This window comes from Scardinius erythrophthalmus (assembly GCF_964197995.2).
Source record: "Scardinius erythrophthalmus genome assembly, chromosome: 4".
Taxonomy (NCBI): domain Eukaryota; kingdom Metazoa; phylum Chordata; class Actinopteri; order Cypriniformes; family Leuciscidae; genus Scardinius; species Scardinius erythrophthalmus.
The window spans coordinates 38,725,555-38,744,845 of NC_138224.1; the positions used below are offsets into that span (position 1 = coordinate 38,725,555).

General features: G+C 38.4%; 1 protein-coding gene across 1 annotated transcript; it reads right to left on the minus strand.

The window, feature by feature from the left end:
• Positions 1-364: 364 nt before the first annotated feature.
• LOC308689301 (putative nuclease HARBI1) lies at positions 365-1,366 on the minus strand (the record flags this gene model as incomplete). The annotated part of the gene is made up of 1 exon (XM_081362954.1): positions 365-1,366. The coding sequence occupies one exon, from the start codon at positions 1,364-1,366 to the stop codon at positions 365-367; it is 1,002 nt and encodes a 333-aa protein (XP_081219080.1).
• Positions 1,367-19,291: the final 17,925 nt, after the last annotated feature.

Genomic DNA, 19,291 nt, shown 5'->3' on the forward strand with positions numbered 1-19,291 from the left:
TTAATAATTTGTAAAAAATAACAGAACCACGTGGGGACTGACCAATAGCATCGATTTGTGGAAAAATATGAAATTGACCAAATTTGGACATACGAGGTTTCCGCCCGACAGCGACGATATAGTTATTTTGTTTTGTGTACTGTTGCACTTTATACCTGTTCAATATTACCTGTTTTTTAAAAATGGTTCTTTGACCTAAATATTTATTTTCCAATAAAAAAAAAGTTCTGGAATTTTTGCAGTCATTTATTTTCACAAGACATATTCAACACAACACTTTCAAAATAATCATTAGTACATTTTCCAAAGGTAAATACTTAAAATTTGAACAAAATAGAAAAAAAAAACTTGATGGCCAGTATTTTTAAGGGTCGAGGTACTTTGTGAGTACTCTCCTCACTCTCTTTCCCTCTCCCTCATTACAGTCTGTGAGGTAGTTGTTGCATTGTGTAGGAGGCTGTAAGTCTTTATCACCTTGCATCGTTCCCAACACTGTGTGTTCAGCCACAGTCTCCTTACAGTTTTCACAAAAATTGTGGAGAAAAAAGCAGGCGTAAATGACAAAGGGCAGGTCCTGCAAGTTGATGTCCATAGGCCTTTTCAGTGCAGCAAATCTGGCTTTGAGATGACCAAAAGCACACTCAATGACCATCCGTGCCCTACACAAACTTAGCCCAAGGTACTGTTCTTGAGGTGTGGAGCCACCGTTTGCATATTCCTTCATCAAGTAAGGCAGTAGATGGTAGGCTGGGTCACCAAGAAGATAAATTGGTATGTCCTCCTCGTTGTCCACAATCTGTTTTTTCAAAGGAGGGATCTGGCCAGTCTTAAAGTACAGGTTGAGCTTTGAATTAGCAAAAGCCCGTGCATCGTGTACACTCCCGGGCCACTTTATCACAACATCCATAAATCTGTACTTATAATCACAGACCGCCTGTACATTGAGAGAATGTTTGCCTTTCCTGTTGATGTAGTCCATCGAGTTGGCAGACGGCTGCTTGATTTCTATGTGTGTGCCGTCGACCGCTCCCAAACACTGTGGCATGCCATGAGCACGATGGAAACGCAAAACCAGATCCTCGGCCTCGGCCTCCGTAAAAGGCAACTTGATGTACTTTGGACCCAGGTGGACAGCGATCGCTTTGCACGTTTGCCTGACAACAACACAGACAGCCTGTCGCAACACGCCGAAGACGTTAGCAGTCTTCCTTAGCCGTCCCTCGTCGCTCAAATAATACAGAGTTAACGCAACCCTTTTGAGTGTAGTAATTGGTGCCCTCATGTTTGTTGTTTGCCCTTCAATATACGGACTGAGTTCCTCGCTCAGGGCGACGAGAGATGCTTTGGACATTCTCCCTCCATTCATCTTCCACAACAACGCCATTGACAAAGTTGTCCCACCAACTGCTAGTTCTACCTGGTCTTATCCAAAATTTTCTCCTGGTTGCTCTCCTGGTTGTCTTCCGCGGTGGATCTAAGAGCATGTGGCGTATGGTGTTGTCCATTATCGCTTGTTGCTCACCACAATTGCATAGAAGCAATAGATTTTGCTTTAATAAAGCTAGTAGGCTTAGTAGCTTCTGCAGCACAAACACAATCATGTAGTCCGCCATTATTGTTGTTGCTTTTACGTGTGACGCAGCCGACACGTGATGTGATGACATCACCTTTTCACAAAATATACGGATTGGCTGTACACACGAAACCGCAAGGGTGTCGTTTTCAGATTTATCCACTTTGAGACCCGTTTTCAAAAAATAGCGGTTTCAGTCTCCCAAAACGCCGGATCCGTGTGGACGTAACGCCAATACGATAAAAAATGTATACGTATACAGCGAAACGCGTCTCCATGTGGGCGGGGCCTTAGAAGCATGAGTTTTGATTTGTTACTTGATTATTAGCTCACATTACATATATTAACTAATTTGGTTTTATGTGAAAACTAATTAATATCCATATAAAATTCATACAACGGGCTACTACCTTGATAGTGATGAATGAATCAAGTGTAGGCCTAGCCAAGCTTATAGCTATCCACAGAAATTAGTAACATTATTAGATAAAATGGTTTATTTATCAAACATATCAAGCACGTAATTTGACCCCCACCATACACATATACATAAATAAAATAGGCCTGCTGAACAGCCCAGGCAACATTTAAACATTGAAATTGTGACAGTGGAATAATTCATTTTCATATGAAAGCTATGAACTTTATGAATGCACAGAACACTATCAAATGTCAGTAACAAATAATGCCAGTAGCATGTCGCTTTTCGTCTACAATGTCGGGAGACAAATCAACATGTTTCTCAAAGAACATGACATAACAAATGTCAATAACAAATAACGCCTGTAACAGCATGTCGCCTACAATATCGGGAGATATTTGTTATCGGGCATCAAAATAGCGCTTTGTTCCTGTGGGAGATTTTGTAGAAAATGGCACAGGTAATTACAAAAAGTGGTGTGTATGTCCCTCCCCCCCCTCTCTCTCTAACTCTCCCTCTCCTGCCATATTTCCTGCAGCCTATCGAGGAGGGTAGTCTCAAACGGATCCATAATCGGCCTGATGCTTTTAAGCTTCCTTTTACCACCACGGGAGACTGACGATGTCGGGGTGGTACTAGGGGGATGAGATGGTGGGGTAACTGTAGAAACTGTCGTAGCCACTAGTGTCGGGGTGGTGGGACGATGAGATGGAATCTGGGGTAGGGATGAGACGGGGTTGGGGGGAGGTGCCTTATCTCCCTGCATAATACTTTCCTCCTCCTCCTCATCATCATCATCGTCGCCGCACTCATCATCTCCCTCACCTGCCTACACAGAAAGAAAATGTAGGCCTACATTTGTTTTAAACATCCTGACCAAGTCAGTAGCCTACCATTCTCAGTATTCGCAAAGTGCTTAATGCTACAATCAGGGTAGAGCTGGGCGATTTTTTTTTTTATAAAAAACTCGATTTACGATCACCCCCCCCCCCCCTTAAAACAAAATAACTGCGCACTGTAAATATATTTTAAAAATATATATTTATTGTATTTAATTAAAGTGCATCAACATAAACAAAATTGCAAAGGCAAACCCTTTCTCTAACTGAAAAGTCACTGTGCAGTGTGCAACAAAGATTGTTAAACATCCAAATTATTTATACTGTATTCGATTGAGCTTATAAAACAACAAAAAATCCTGAGGTAACTCATATGCCTGGTTCAGATTACACGATTTTTTTGTCTGTTACTATAGTCACTGTGTCAGATTACACGATTTTGACTCCTAAAAATCTTGTCATGTCGTGGACAAGAAACATGTCAGACTACACGTTGTTTTCCGACCAGTCATCATGAAGCATTGAGGGCTGCGCCGCAGGGAGCGTGCTACGGAAACCCTGAAGGAAGATTTGGCGAATGCAAAACGTATGTATTGTACGCTATACTGAAGAGGGGGAGAAAAAAATTTAAAAAATCGATTTTTTGAAAATATGAATCGATTTGACCTACCAACTCGATTTTTAAATCAAATCGATTTTTTTCCCAGCCCTAAATCAGGGTTGTAGTGGAGGCTAAACGTAAGTAACCTCAACAGTTTAGGCCTAGAGTTTATCCAAGTCTCAAAAAAGTTTCTTCACCAAATGCAACTTTTAACATTCAGAAATCACACTTATCTATTCACAATATGTAGGCTACACTCATCAACACCACTGATATTGTTATACATTGGACAATAATCTCTCTCTCTCTGTGACTTCACACACACATGACGTTGATTATTCTTGCCTACCGAAAAATTTGACTCGGTAATCCTATGCTTCACGGACTCGTTCAACCAGCTTAGAGCTGTCAGTATTTTGGGGTAGCCGAAACTGAGCTGCCCCGCACCACTTCTGCATGCCACCTTCCACTTCTTGTGCGCCCGTGTGAATATTTGTGGTGCTGCAAAAAAGTGTGCAGAGGTACGTATTTCCCATGAGACCAGGTTGCAACACACACACACACATACACACACACACACACACACACACATTTGTCTTTTGGCCTCCTGGGCTTGCCATTTTTCCTCCTTCTTCTTTGCCATCTCTTCCTTCCGCTTTCTTTTCTTCTCTTCTTTTTCTTTCTCCTCTGCTTCTTTTTCTACCAGCAGGTTGAAATATTGATCACTGGTAATGATACGGGCTGGAAGCGGAATGCGACGCCTCACTTTCTCCGACCTCTCCAGGGCGGGGCTCATAAGGACGTTGGCCAGACTCTCTGGGATTACACCTGCTGCCACCAGGTCATTTTTAGGAGTTACTCTTCTGCTGGTGGGGCAAGGTGTTTGAGTGGTGGAAGGAGTAGCCTGAGTGCTGGATGGTGTGGCTAGAGGAGTGGTGTGAGTGCTGGATGAATCTTCAGATGGGAGAATTCTTACCACCTAAGAAAGTAAAACATTTGTAAAACTCATTAGCAAACTTAAAAGAAAAGCATGTAGCTTAGAGGATGAATTATCATTGTATTAATGTTAAAATTACCTGGGTTGTGTGTACAGCACCTCTGGACAAAGGAAAGATTCCAGCCTTGCGGAACCCAGCCTTAATGGTTTGGGCTGTCACAGCAGTGGGGTACACACTCTTGAGGAGAGAAGAGAACTGCTTCTTCCCCACGACTAGATCCCCTCGGACCAGACCCAGCCTGGCAGCCAAGGTGGAGAATGCATTCTTCAGCGGTTTGAAGACCGCAATATCCAGCGGCTGAAGGATGTGTGTGGTGTGGGCAGGAAGGCAAATAATTTCAACTACATTTTCCCTACAGAACATGATTATGTTTTTTGAAACGTGTGTCTCGTGTTGGTCCATGATTAAAACCAGTGGTCTCTCCTTAGGGGCATACATGATAAAATGGTGGAGCCATTTCAGGAATAGCTCCGAATCCATATATCCCTTATCCTGGATTCCATAGAGGGCGTTGGGGGGCCCATCCAGCCTATATGCAGTGCTTGGAAGGCAGCCGAGTAAATGATGAAAGGTGGAATGCTGTCCCCGGCTGCATTCACTCAGCAGTGGACTGTTTTGTGCTCCCTGGTCGTCGTCTGCTGTTGTTAGATGTGTTTCCTCCCAGTCTGGCACAGGACCTTCTCCCTAGACCGAGGCTTGTCCCCAAACCCAGTCTTATCGCAATTGAAGATGAGCTGTGGCTTTTCTTCCAAACCGTGCATCACATAGAGCAGTGGTTTTCAACTCCAGTCCTCTGGACCCGTTGCTCTGCACATTTTGTATGTCTCTCTTATCTGACACACTCAGTTCAGTTCATGGAGTCTCTCTTAACGAGCTGATGATCTGATTCAGGTGTGTTAAATAAGGGAGACATACAAAATGTGCAGAGCAGTGGGTCCCAAAGACTGGAGTTGAGAACCACTGACATAGAGGGCTTCATATATTAAAAAAAAAAACTCAATAGCCTCTGGTGTAGCACCATGGACTCTGGCTCTGTCAAGGGAGTCTGCCGTCTGTGAGGTCAGTTCCGGATGGCGGGCCTTAAACCTGGACCACCAGACATCACTCGACAGTGGTGCTGTATGTTCTGCCACTCTCCTTAATTATCCCAGTCACAAGTATTTTTACTAATGATCTTGTAACTGGGAAGCCATGATCCGCCATCCAGAAAATAAAAGAAATAAGGGCGTCTTCCTCTGTGGGTTTCAAGGGCGAATTAGGATGGGGGTTGTGGGAATATTTTTTTTTCTTGTAATCCTGTAGAGTGGTGTGGGGAATGCCATACTTCTTTGTTGTGGCCCTCAAACTTGCTCCTGCTCTCACTTCCTCTACTGCCTGCACTAAGATCTCCTTTGTGTACAGCTTTTTTTTTCCTGACATCTTTCCTGGCATCTCTTGGTTTTTACGTTAACTTTCTTTTAAAATGATCATGTTATAACATTTTTATAATCACGTTCACTTCAAATTATATATCATTACAACTGTGTAACGTTAAATAAAAACAATTTATAAACAATCATTTGATGTATGAAGTCTTATTAAATATGGGTGAATATCCTATCATTGTGTTAATGTTAAGTTAATGTTAAATAACATGTTACATTTTATGAAAAGTTGGCTATGAAATAACATCATAGTCGATTTAGTTAATGTTTAATTTGTTGAATAATGTTAAAATATTTAATTAATGTAACAAGTTATGTTAACATTAACTTAATTGACCCTTTATGAATATAAACATCACTGCATGCAGGATGATGGGCAAACCGCGTCTGTGCTGACATCCTTTTTTACCTCAAAGTGGCGCCAAACAGTCATCACCCGCAATTGTTAAAAAATTCCCATTTCAAAGCATTTAGTCAACAAAAAGGTAATATATTTAACAAATTGTGATAACATAATATTCATTTAGTAAAGTCTGTAATACTGTGAAAAGCTTAAATTAAATCGAAATGTTCATTTTCGCTGCTCTAGTTGTCTCCCCACCCAAGCAACTGTATGAAGTGTAACTTGCCCAACGGACATTTTCAAGCGCAGTGGGCACACTTAGCAAACTTACTCAAATATCTCAGGAACAAACGGCTGGAGTGTCTCTGTCTTGATCGGAGATGAAAGAGGGATAAATGAAGACGACACAGATATATATATATTGTGTATGACCTGGAAGTATTTATTCAGCAAAAGTTCATCTGTACGGAACATCGTTGTTGTACGGAACCCCGGTTAGTCTACGTTATTTGCAAATATATATCGCTCAGACAGTTCAGGGTTAGCTCACTAACGTTATCCACCTAAAGTTAACTACAAAAAAATACTACAGGATACGTAACATTAAGTTAATCGAAGGGCATTGGTTTCATCGAGAGTGCTCACATGATTTTAACGTCACATTTACCATTAGGCTACAGAAAACGTAAAAAATTACCTGGCTAACACTACCTACTTTGCCGGGGTTCTGAGGATGTATGCGGATGTAACTTTATGAACTTCAGCTAAATCACCCAGGCCTGTCCTACCGACGTCATGAGCACTCACATGATTCTAACGTTACATTTACCATTACAGCAAACATGATTCAGTAAAACAACACATATCACTAACATTTATCACTAAAATAACACAGTTTTAGGATAATGGGATATAGGCCTACTTGTGTACATACCTTTAGCGACCCCATTTGACGTTTGTGTTTTAAAACTGTAGCAATACGTACCGGGTGGTAAATATTTGTGGCGCTGCAAAAAAGTGTGCAGAGGTACGTATTTCCCATGAGACCAGGTTGCAACACACACACACACACACACACACACACACACACACACACACACACACACACACACACACACACACACAGGTCTGTTAACTTAAGCAATACTTTTAATAAGGTAGTCTAATATTTTTCTGACTAACAAATTACTGACACAGTAAAGGGTAGATTTAAATAAAGAAAAACGAAATTTAAATAAAGAAAAAACGAAATTTAAATAAAGAAAAAACGAAATTTAAATAAAGAAAAACGAAATTTAAATAAAGAAAAAAACAAATTTTAAATAAAGAAAAAAACAAAATTTAAATAAAGAAAAACAAAATTAAGTTAAATTAAAAGATTAATTTAGATTGATAAAAAGCTTAATAGCCTACATTAGCATGTTACGCTTACCAACATGACAAAGGAAAGCTGGACTCAAGGTGTGAGAAAGGCATTTTTGTAGGATATGACAAGAATAGTCCAGCATACATGATCTACTATCCAGATAGCAAGAAAATACAGAAACGCAGACTAGTTGAGTTTGTACCCAAAGTGAGAACTGAGGCAGAGATGATAACGATTGATGACGATTATGATGATTTTGGGGTCAAGAATAATCTTCGAGAATCGGGAAAAGGCCCCAAAGTTAATCTGCAAAGTTCTCAGGAACAGGTCACAGTAAAAGAGCCAGAAGTGTGCAAGAACCAAACACAAATAGATGAAGATAAACCTGAACAGATGAGATATCCTGCCAGAGATATGTTTGTGTGATTATGTTTGTGGTTATGAAGGTGATGTAGCTGACATTGACTATTGTTACAGACTTATATGCAATGTACCCCAAACATACAAAGAAGCCGCAACATCAGTGAATGCAGATGAGTGGGTTAAGGCTATGGATGAAATCATTAGAGGAAAGTGTAACTTTTACCCTGAGCAATCTACCTGAAGGTAAATAATTAGTGGGGGGTAAATGGGTCTATGCAATCAAGAAGAATAATGATGGAACAGACAAATACAAAGCAAGATATGTTGCCAAAGGTTACAGTCAAGAGAGAGGTGTGAACTATGATGAGACTTTTTCTCCAACTGCCAGTATGACAAGTATCAGAGTGTTGATACAAAAAGCAATACAGGAAGATTTGATTGTTGATCAGATGGATGTAAAGACAGCATATTTACATGCACCAATAGAGTGTGACAAACAGCCAGAGGGTTATGAGGTAAAATCTCAAGGTAAAGCAAAACTGGTGTATAAACTGGAAAAATCACTGTATGGACTTAAACAATCGGGCAGGAACTGGAACCGAATGTTGCATGAGTATTTATGTGAAATGAAGTTTGTTCAAAATCCAGCTGATCATTGTGTTTACACAAAGGTTACAAAAACTGAGAAAGTTTTCATAGTCATATGGGTTGATGACTTGATTATTGCAGCCAACAATTTGAATGTGCTTGATGGTGTGAAAGAGATGCTCAGTGCAAAAATTTAAAATGAAAGACTTGGGAAAATTGACACATTTTCTTGGCATTGATTATGAGCAAGATTTCGATTGTATTAAAATGTCACAACACGAGTATATTGAGAAAATACTTGAGAGATTTGACATGGAAAAATTGTAAGTCCAGAGCTACTCCCTGCGAACAAAAACTTAATTACACTGATACTGAGGAAATGAGTGATGTCAGGAAATACAGGGAGGTTGTAGGTAGCTTAATCTACCTGGCAACGTGTACAAGGCCAGACCTAAGTTTTGTTGTAAGTAAACTGTCACAGTATTTTACTAGCCCAACCACAGAACAGTGGAATACTGTCAAACATGTTTTGAGATATTTGAAAGGGACACAAAACAAAGAACTATGCTACAGAAAAGGTGCAAATGAGAACTTGATGTATGCATACAGCGATGCGAATTGGGCAGCTGATGTAACTGATAGACGAAGTACTACTGGTTATTGCATTAGCCGAAACAAAAATGGTCCATTGGTCTCATGGAAGACCAAAAGGCAACCTACTGTTGCACTGTCCACCTGTGAGGCTGAGTATATGGCACTGGCTGCGACTGTACAAGAGTGTTTATACCTACAGCAATTGCTAGAAAACATTGATGGTCTGAAATATGAATCTAGAGTCTATGAAGACAATCAGGGTGCCATAGCCTTAGCAAAAAATCCTGTGTATAGACAACGATGTAAACATGTGGACATTGAGTACCATTTTGTGAGGTCTGTAATAAAGGAGGGCAGGATTAGTCTGGAGTACTCTCCATAAATAGGCATGTTTGATAAATATTTACCTTATCAATAGGGAGAACTTTGAATTTGTTATAAAGGGGTACCGAGGGTGCATATCTATTTGAATGAGAAATAAATCTAAGATATTTCTTCTGTATGACTATTAATTTCTTAAGGTAAGTAGGATAAGTAGCTGCCCAGACAATATTGCAATAATTAATGAATGGGAACAAAAAACTATAATATAAGGTTAAAAAAGCTGAAGAATGAACTAAAGGACAAACCCTCCCCAATATACCCAACATTTTAGCTGACCTCTTAGATACAAAGTCGATATGGTTAGACCATTTAAGACCACTATCTATAATGACTCCCAAAAACTTGGTATGCTGAACCAATTCGATTTGAATGTTATTTATAAAGATTTTAGATAATTCTATAGGGTAATGTTCGTTAGTATTACAAAAAATCATAAAGTTACATTTTTTTATATTAAGAGTAAGTTTATTCCATTGAAACCATTCCACAATGGAAGATAGTTCCTCATTAACCGTTTTAATTAAAATATTAAGGTCTTGGTGAGAAGCTACAAGATTTGTATCATCAGCAAATAGTATTGGGAGGAGTTTAGTACAAGTCATAGCCATATCATTAATATAAATTAAAAATAGAAGAGGCCCCAAAATTGATCCTTGAGGGACGCCAATCATAATTTGTGACTTCATGGAGGTATAGCCTTCCAGGTCTACATGTTGCTCTCTGTTAGCTAAATAGCTTCTAAACCATTTCAAGGCAACATCCTCCACTCCGTATCTGCTAAGTTTCGCAATCAAAATATTGTGACTGACCGTATCGAATGCCTTACTCAGGTCCAGGAAGACTCCAAGAGCAAATTTTTTATTGTCAAGAGCTGAAGAAATATAATTCACAAGTTGAATGAGGGCATGCTCAGTCGAGTGTCGCTTCCGAAAACCATATTGATGTTTGTATAAAATATTATTAGCAACCAAATGATTAAATAATCTAGAAAAGACGAGTCTTTCCAAGATTTTCGATATACACGGGAGAATTGATATTGGCCTATAATTTCCGAATTCCTTGGAGTCACCGGTCTTGAAAATTGGTATAACCCTAGCAACCTTCAAATCCCGAGGAACAATTCCAGTTTTAAGAGAAAGGGAGAGAATATGAGTGAGAGGTTTAATGATATAATCAATTGTCTCTTTAATAAGAACACTTTTAATGCCATCATGACCATGGGCTGCATTTTTAAGTGATAAAATAATATTACGAACCTCTTGAACAGTTGGTGGGTCAAAATTATGAAATGGAGGATAGTGACCTTTGATTAAAGAACAGGGGTGTATATCCGAGCCATTTATTCTAGATGCTAATTCAGAACCAACCGATATAAAAAAATCATTAAAGCCATTGGCAATATCAACAGGGCTGGAGAGAACCCCCTTCTCACTGTTCATTACTACTGGGGCAGTAAATGGGGATTTAGTACGGTTCAGTAAATGATTAATAAGGTGCCATGTTGTCTTAATGTTTTTAGAAGCTTGTGCAAATTGATTTGAATAATATGCTTTCTTTGTTTTTCTTACTAAAGATGTGAAGTGATTTTTACATTTCTTATAAATTTCAATATTAATTAAGGAAGGATTAAAAATAGACCTCCTATAAAGTCTATTTTTTTTTCGGGAAAGCTTTTTTAATTCATCAGATATCCATGGATTCCCCTTAGAATATTTATTTCTGGATTTTGTACTCATCAATGGAAATGATACATCTAAGGCCTCATTAAAAGACTTTAAGAATAAACTGTATGCACTGTTGACGTCTTGTGATACAAGTACCTCATCCCAAATGATATTGCCAATGGCAGACTTGAAATGATCAATGCTGTTTCTAGAGAACTTACGATATTTTTTTGGCCCATTTTTAGGATAAGTAGACATTAATTGACGGGATTGGACAAACTGGAAAACAGGAAAGTGATCAGAAGCATCACACATCAAGAGGCCTGAAGTGACCTCGAAATTATAAGAATTAAACAAAATATTATCAATAAGAGTAGCAGATGAGGAGGTGATTCTAGAGGGTTTAGTAATAAGAGGGAAAAAATTAAAAGAATGGAGTGCATTTAAGAAATCAACTGTTTGTGTTAAATCACATTTAAGTAAATTAATATTATAATCACCGAGTAAAAAACATAATTTACTTTATTTGGTTATCAACTCGAGTTGATTGAAGTGCATCAATAAATGTGTTATGGTCTGAATCTGGTGGTCTATAAATGCATCCGATCAGAATGGTCTTTCCATTGAATTGCTGACAAGAAGGAATTTCAATAAATATGGACTCGGTGTTAGTGGTATTAAATTCCGCACTAAGATCATCTCTAGCACGCTCACCTGAGCATCTCTAGCCGCTCACCTGAGCTTGTAGTAGATTCACCTGTTTCGTGAGCTGCAAGATCTCCGTTTGTTGCGTTGCGATTTTGCCGACCTCTAGTTGGATTGAGGCCAGAGTTTTTTTAATATCTTCCATATTGACGATACTCGTAAGCTTTCTCGTAGTTGTAGTACTGAACAAGCACTTCGATCACTTTTGCTTGGTTTCTCTGGAGGATCAAAACCTCAACAGAGAAAATACTGCAGTTAGCTCAAACATGAGCTGAACATAAACATGAACACACACTCGCTTTACGAGCGCCATCACTTCTCTTACTGCTTCTCTTAAGACAAACTGCTTGTTGTATTCCTCATTTGTGAGTCGCTCTGGATAAAAGCGTCTGCTAAATTAACAAATGTAAATGTAAATGCGCTCACCTAAACAGCAGTTCACCAGGTAGAGGAGAATGGAGTAAGACTTTATTTGCAAACTACATCAATTAACTGTCAATTCAAGTTAAAAATACTATCATGTGATTTAATTTATGTTAAGAATAACACATACAGTAGTATAAATAATTCAAACGATGATGCCGTTTTTCCACACTGGGAACCCTTCTTGCCTCAGCCACTGGTGCAGATTCTCCCACAATTACATGAAACTATTTACAATAACTCCTAACTTAAACAGAAATAAGAGTGTGTTGTAGACATTTACGTTTGCATGTGTACTGCATACATGTACATCCATACACTGGTGTGTGTTAGACTAGTGATTATGACACAGTGCTCATCATTTCCAGGATCTGAGTTCACCTTGTCAGAGTAGCCATAATGGTTTAGCACCTGTGGTCACCAACATCTGGACCCAGAGGTCAATGTGCAGCTAGGGTTAGGGTTAGTAGGGTCCTATAAAATCCGTTTTATTTTCTCCCAAATTCCATTTTATTTTTTCCCAAATTCCGTTTTTTCCACTTTAATTTTTGCAAATTCCGTTTTTTTCCGTTTTAGTTTGTGGAAATTCAGGTTTTTTTTACCCTTTACTGTTATTTTAGTCTTAAAAAGTGTGTTTTTAATGTTAATGATTAAAATGTACACAAATAAAATAGAAATGACCTTAAATTTATTGAGGTAACAAACAAAATTCTCATTTTAAGAGGTGTTAAATGTGTTAATAGCGTGCGTGCGAGCGAGCGAGCAGTGTTGGAGGGCCCAAGCCGGTGACTCCGCCACCCCGGTGCCTTGGGCCCGCAATCGCTGCTTGCAGCTATATATATATATATATATATATATATATATATTTGTTGTTGTAATTGTATAACCTTTTTAATGAAATAGCAAAAATATATATATACGAGGATAGATACAAAATCTTCAATATAAACCTTCTCTTTAAATTATTTTTATTGTGTTTTATTAGTGACACATTTGGGTAGAGAATATATTCTAAAACTTTCTGAAAATACAGTATGAGAACAATTAACTGCACTATTACTAGAAATGTTTACCTTGGATATTATACAATTTGCGAAAAAATGTTTGGAATGGAATGTTTTTATCACTTGGCCCACCCGACCCGTGGATTATCTGCGCAGTATTATACGGTTTGAGAATGGACAAAAGCGGTAAAACAAAAAGTGTATCTGACCATGACTGTCTGTCCGAGTTTTGTCGAGAGCCGGAGGCGGCACGAAATTTGACGGAGACGGCCGCCTCATAATTCTCTATGCAGGAAAAACCCTGTACATACATGTTGCTCACATATTATGGTAGCCATGTTTGTGCTAAATAGAGTGCAATTACACCTTTGCCATTAATATGTTTATAAGCAACTGAAAAAAGCACAAATGTCAGGGCATGTCAGAACATCTCAAGGACCCCAAAAACACCTCAGACCCCTGAGGGTTAAGTGCTAGGGCTTCCTCCACTAGAAAAAGTTATGCCAGTAAATGGGGTGTTTTTGAAAGGTGGTGTGTTGTACACAATGTAGATCCAGTCAACTGCCAGGTTGCTTCAGTTCTGGACTTCATGCAAGAGAAATTATCAACAGGCACATGCCCTGCCACTCTTAAGGTTTATGTGGCTGCTCTTTCGGCTTGCCACGCCTTGGTAAACGGGGCGCCACTCAGGAGACACCCTCTGCTCTCTCGCTTCCTTCTTGGGGCCAGGCGACTGAGGCCTCCAGTAAAAACCAAGATCCCTTCATGGGACTTAGCTTTAGTTCTCGAGGGTCTGATTGAAACTCCCTTTGAACCTATAGAATCAGCGTCTGATAAACTTCTGACTCTAAAAATGGTTTTTCTCATGGCAATAACTTCCTTGAAGAGAATTGGGGATATGCAGGCTCTGTCTATCTCTCCATCCTGCTTAGACTTTGCCCCAGGAATGGTGAAAGTGATTTTGCATCCTCATCCTGATTACCTGCCTAAGGTTCCATTTTCGGCTGTACATCCTGTCATTCTAGAGGCCTTCTGCCCTCCACCGTTCACAACGCCGGAGCAGGAGAAATCTCAAAGACTGTGTCCAGTCCGTGCTCTTCAGGCTTACATCCACCGCACTAGCCAGTGGCGTAAGTCAGAGCAACTGTTCGTCTGTTATGGTGGTAGTAACAGAGGAGCAGCTGCCACCAAGCAGACCATGTCTCAGTGGGTCAGGGATGCTATTGCTCTTGCTTATGAGGTGCGCGGTCAAGCTTCGCCTATAGGTCTTAGGGCTCCTCTAGTGCTTTGAAAAGGGATGCCCCCTTACAACAAGTTTGTGATGCGGCAGGTTGGTCCTCTCCGCACACATTCATAAGATTTTATAGTTTGGATGTTCATGCCACTCCAGGCTCTCATGTCCTTGAGTCAACGTCACAAGCTAATGTCTGAGGCCTTCTTGCGTTCTTGTGAGCACACCTGTACAACCGTGGGGGTCCAGACATTTTCAAGCACATATGCAAGTATATCACTGGGAAATGCTTAGTGTGAAACTTTGCGTGTTAAGTTCATATTCGTTTAGGATTTATAGGCTTTTGAGTGTATTTTGCCATGCCCATTTTCTAAATGACAATGTTATGAGTACCCAAAAGTTAAATTTGAAAAAGAAAAATTGATCTGTGGAGTCCAGAGTCCAGCGTCACTGCCAGGTACCGCAGAGAAGATAGCCCAGCTAGTGGAGGACCAGATGACAGCACGTTGTGGGAACCGGACCAAGATTATTATTTTTTTATCTCTCCACTCGTCTCTGTCGCTCCTCATGCTTACGTCTCCTTTTCTCTCGCCTCTTCTGTCCATACCCCCCAGGTACCTCAGCCACCGTGTCTGGTCTCCCCAAAGGAGGGGGAGTGGTGGAGTAGAGTGCAGTCTTGTGGGTTCCCCCCGGCCCGCAAAGGGGGATAGGGGTATGTGGCAAGCAGCATAAGGTCAAGGGCTGTGGGAGGACGGCACTAGACCGGTGGTGTTATTACTGATGAGCGACTCCTGCGCTACACACCGGTCTCGTGTATCTCTCACAGTGGAGCGGAAGCATAAAGGTGGAGCAACGACAGTGAAGAGAGAGAGAGAAACAGACCTGAACTTTTGTTGTGTTTTGTTTCTGTTTTGTGTGGTCAGCAGTCGTCCGCGAGGGGCTGCAGGCTTATACTTTCAGTTTTATATTTGTTAATACTCAGTTCCCGCCTCCTTCTTCCCACATCATCTTACCTCGTTACACTAATCTTTCCTCTATTTTTCTTTCTTTCTAATTAATTTGTCATTCATTCTAACAATTGTTTCATTCTCCCTTTCTTTTAAACTAATCTTTCTTTCTTTTTAACTAAGAATTTTTTCTGCCTTTCTAACAAATCTTTCTTACTAATCTTTTTTCTTTCTTTTCTTTTTTCTTTAATTCTTTCTAACTAATCTTTCTTTTGTCATTACTAATCTTTCTTCTTTCTTACTTTCTAAACAATCTTTCTTTCTTACTTTTCTTTCTTTCTTTTTTATAACTAAGTTGGCTTGAAAAAGATATATATCTATCTTCAAACTTTTTCTATCTCCAAACAATTTATATCTATCTATTTATCTATCTACCTATCTACAAACTATATATATATATTTTTTCAAACAAGGTCCTATCTATCTATCTATCTATCTATCTATCTATCTATCTATCTATCTATCTATCTATCTATCTATCTATCTATTATTTCTAATACAACTATTTTCTATCTTCAAACTATTTCTACCTATCTATCAACTATTTCTTTCTATCTATCGATCTATCTATTATTTCTAATACAACTATTTTTCTATCTATCTTCAAACTATATATATATATAAACAATTTTTTTCTTTCTATTTATCTATCTATAAACTATTTCTTTCTATCTATCTATCTTCAAACTGTTTCTATCTATCTAACTTGTTTTCCTTGATGATTTCATTAACAGTATTTATACACCTTTAACCCTCTGAGGTCGGCAAATGCGCCGGCGCGTTTTGCTGGATTTTCTTCACATTGTAGCACTATAAACTTAAATTACTCCGTCATTTATGGTCATACAGAAAAAAGAAATATAAAAAATAATCTGTGATATTTTTACTTTTGTATGTGTCCACTTACAATCAAATCAAAACGTGATTCTGCCTCTCCGTCGCGGTGAACTTTTTTTTCTTGAGCACATCTATAAACTGAAACAAAACTCAGCGAATACTTGTCACACATTTATGAGCCATATACCTTTATAAACATTTAAGTGTGTACTTTTAAATGATCGGATTCAAACTGAAAACAAATATTCTCTGTTTAAGTAATTTGTATAAAACCAACAAGATGTCCAGCTTCTCAAACGCTTCCTAATTATTTTTAATTTGAACACACCCACTCGCGCAAAAGAGATTGACATGCAAATCTCCACATGGAACGCGATCGCGCTCATTACCTCAAAAACAAAACACCAAAACACTTCACAAGTCTCTGCTTTTCGTCAAGTTTGAAAGACGTGCCGTGAGCTTACATTGGATTTAGACTACCTCAGAAGAAGAAGAACGCGATTTGAAGAAAGATGTAAGGTAAGAAATTACATATTAGTTTGTTATTGTTGCATAAATTTCACATTGCAGTTGAACTGTTGCTAGATATATGGTGAATATTATAATATTTAGACCCGTGTTTACTGTTACTGTGTTTGTGGATATCTGCTCAAATGTAGATATGTATATGGTAACCATAATGTTTTATATTTTGGATCGCGATCGCGTTTGAATGTATCATATTTTGCAGCGCGATCGCGTTTGAATGTATCATATTTTGGATCGCGATCGTGTTTGAAAAGCACCAAATTGCTTCATGGTTTTACTATTATCTCATTTCATATCATCATAACGAATGGAAACATTTGAAGTAACATGATAATCAATATATTTTTCTCTAGCTTAGTTGTTACTGAAATATTTTGGAAGATTTATAGGCTGCTATGGTTATTGTTATTATTATTTTATGCAGCACTGCGCATAGCCTATGCCTACAAGGCACAACAAACCTGGTGTTCATTATATTATATATTGTTGGAAACATTTATGTATGTGTGTGTGTGTGTATTCTGTGAATTTTAAAAAGCAATTTTAACCAGAAAAATCTAAAATTTATTCCCAAAATCGTGCAGGCCTTTCTCTTGATATCAGTATGTTCACTTTTTTTTTCTTTCAGGGCCCAGATGCAACTGAGTCCTGCTGATTTCAACATTCACATGAGTCTCTGTACATGAACATGGTAAAGTGAAAATCAAACACCTTGGAAATGAAAGGTATGTACAATGTTTTTAGGAATGGCACAAAGGTCTCTGTCTTTGGATCATTGTTTTCAATGAGTGCTTTTTTGTCATTTGTTGTGTATCTTTGGATTATGTTGTGTTGTAAATAAATCCAAAAAATCTAAAAGCCATTCTTTTTTAAATCTCCTCATTCTTTGTGCAAGGTTGCTCAGAATGATAGGGCCTGATAGCTCCTAATAGGGCTGTTAGGGGAGGGTCTTTGTCTTTCTCAGGTGTGAAAAGCTTACATATTAATGAGCTCATTAATAAAGCATAAAGCTTTTTCACACAAAACACGTCGTAAAATTTTTAAATCAATATATTGTCTTATCTGAATGAGCAGTCAAGGTAATTTTCACAGTTTTAGAGCAAATATTCTAGGCTACGTCATACAATTTTCAAAAGTCTTGTGAAGAAATAATCAGTATGGTTTTCATGACCTTATTTCAGTGTGAATTTGTTTTTGTATTTTCACAAACCACGCATAAATGTCATTATCTCAAAACAACAAACTTTTACACACATGCTGCTGATATATTATTGTAGCAGAGTTTGTGCTGAATACAGTGTAATTAGACTTTAGCCATGAAAATGTCACAAGTAACAGAAATAAGCACAAATGGCAGAGCATGTCAGAACACCTCCAGGGCCCAGAAAACAGCTCAGACCCCAGAGGGTTAACAAATAAAAGGCTATTCCAGCCTTCATCTTTAAAATAAAAATTTCAGGTCCTACTGCAATCAATGTGATATTGGAAAAATGTATACCTAAAATGAACAATTGAAGTGGCAAACACATTTGTGTTATTTTAATGATTTTATAAAATTTCAATTTGATTTCAAATGAAAGTAACAATTTTAGTGAGCAGAAAGATCAAATGAGTAGTCATCTCTGGAGGTTTAATTGCACTAAGGTAACATTTTCTAGCCCCTGCCCATATTAGAACTTTTTGCATTTTTACTTTAATAGTTTTCCACTTACATTCTGTTTTCCTGACATAAGTCTCTACCACCAGCAAGAACAGATGTAGCAAAGCCTTATTTGAAAATAAAAATAAAAAATGTTGGTATTTTGGTATGCATTATAGCAATTACCTTAATTTGGCTGAATTGTTCTGATATTTGTCTCTTCATTTTTAGGTTTATAAGGGCTCCTTCCAGACCGACTCATCACTAAGATGAATTCCCAAGAAGCTAGCAAGAGAACTGAACCTGGGGAGACCGTTATAGGCTACTTCCATTCTGTGTCGCTTGTAAAAATTTCCAAACGAAATAATCGGTACTTCAATGCCGTCTTCCAAATTGATAGGTATGAGTACCTCAACACTGTGGTGTTCTCTCCAGAAAAGCACAACCAGGTTTCACAGAACAAAACGGGTGTGAAGGTAAAAAATTAGTAAGTATACAGTTTCCTCTTTCTTCAGTAGTCAATATCAGTTAACAGTTAAGATGTTGTTTTTGTCAGACTCCTTTAGACATTTCTAATAGCATAGATTTCTTTATATAGTTTTTGCTTGAGTGGATAAAAGTGAAACTGTTTCTGGGAAAACTTCAATTAATATTATTGTAAATTTTACATGTCTACTATTTACAACCAGCTATTGGTCATCATCTTGTTTTTTAGTAATACTTTTAGCAAGGAAATATGCTATTCAGGAACTTATTTGT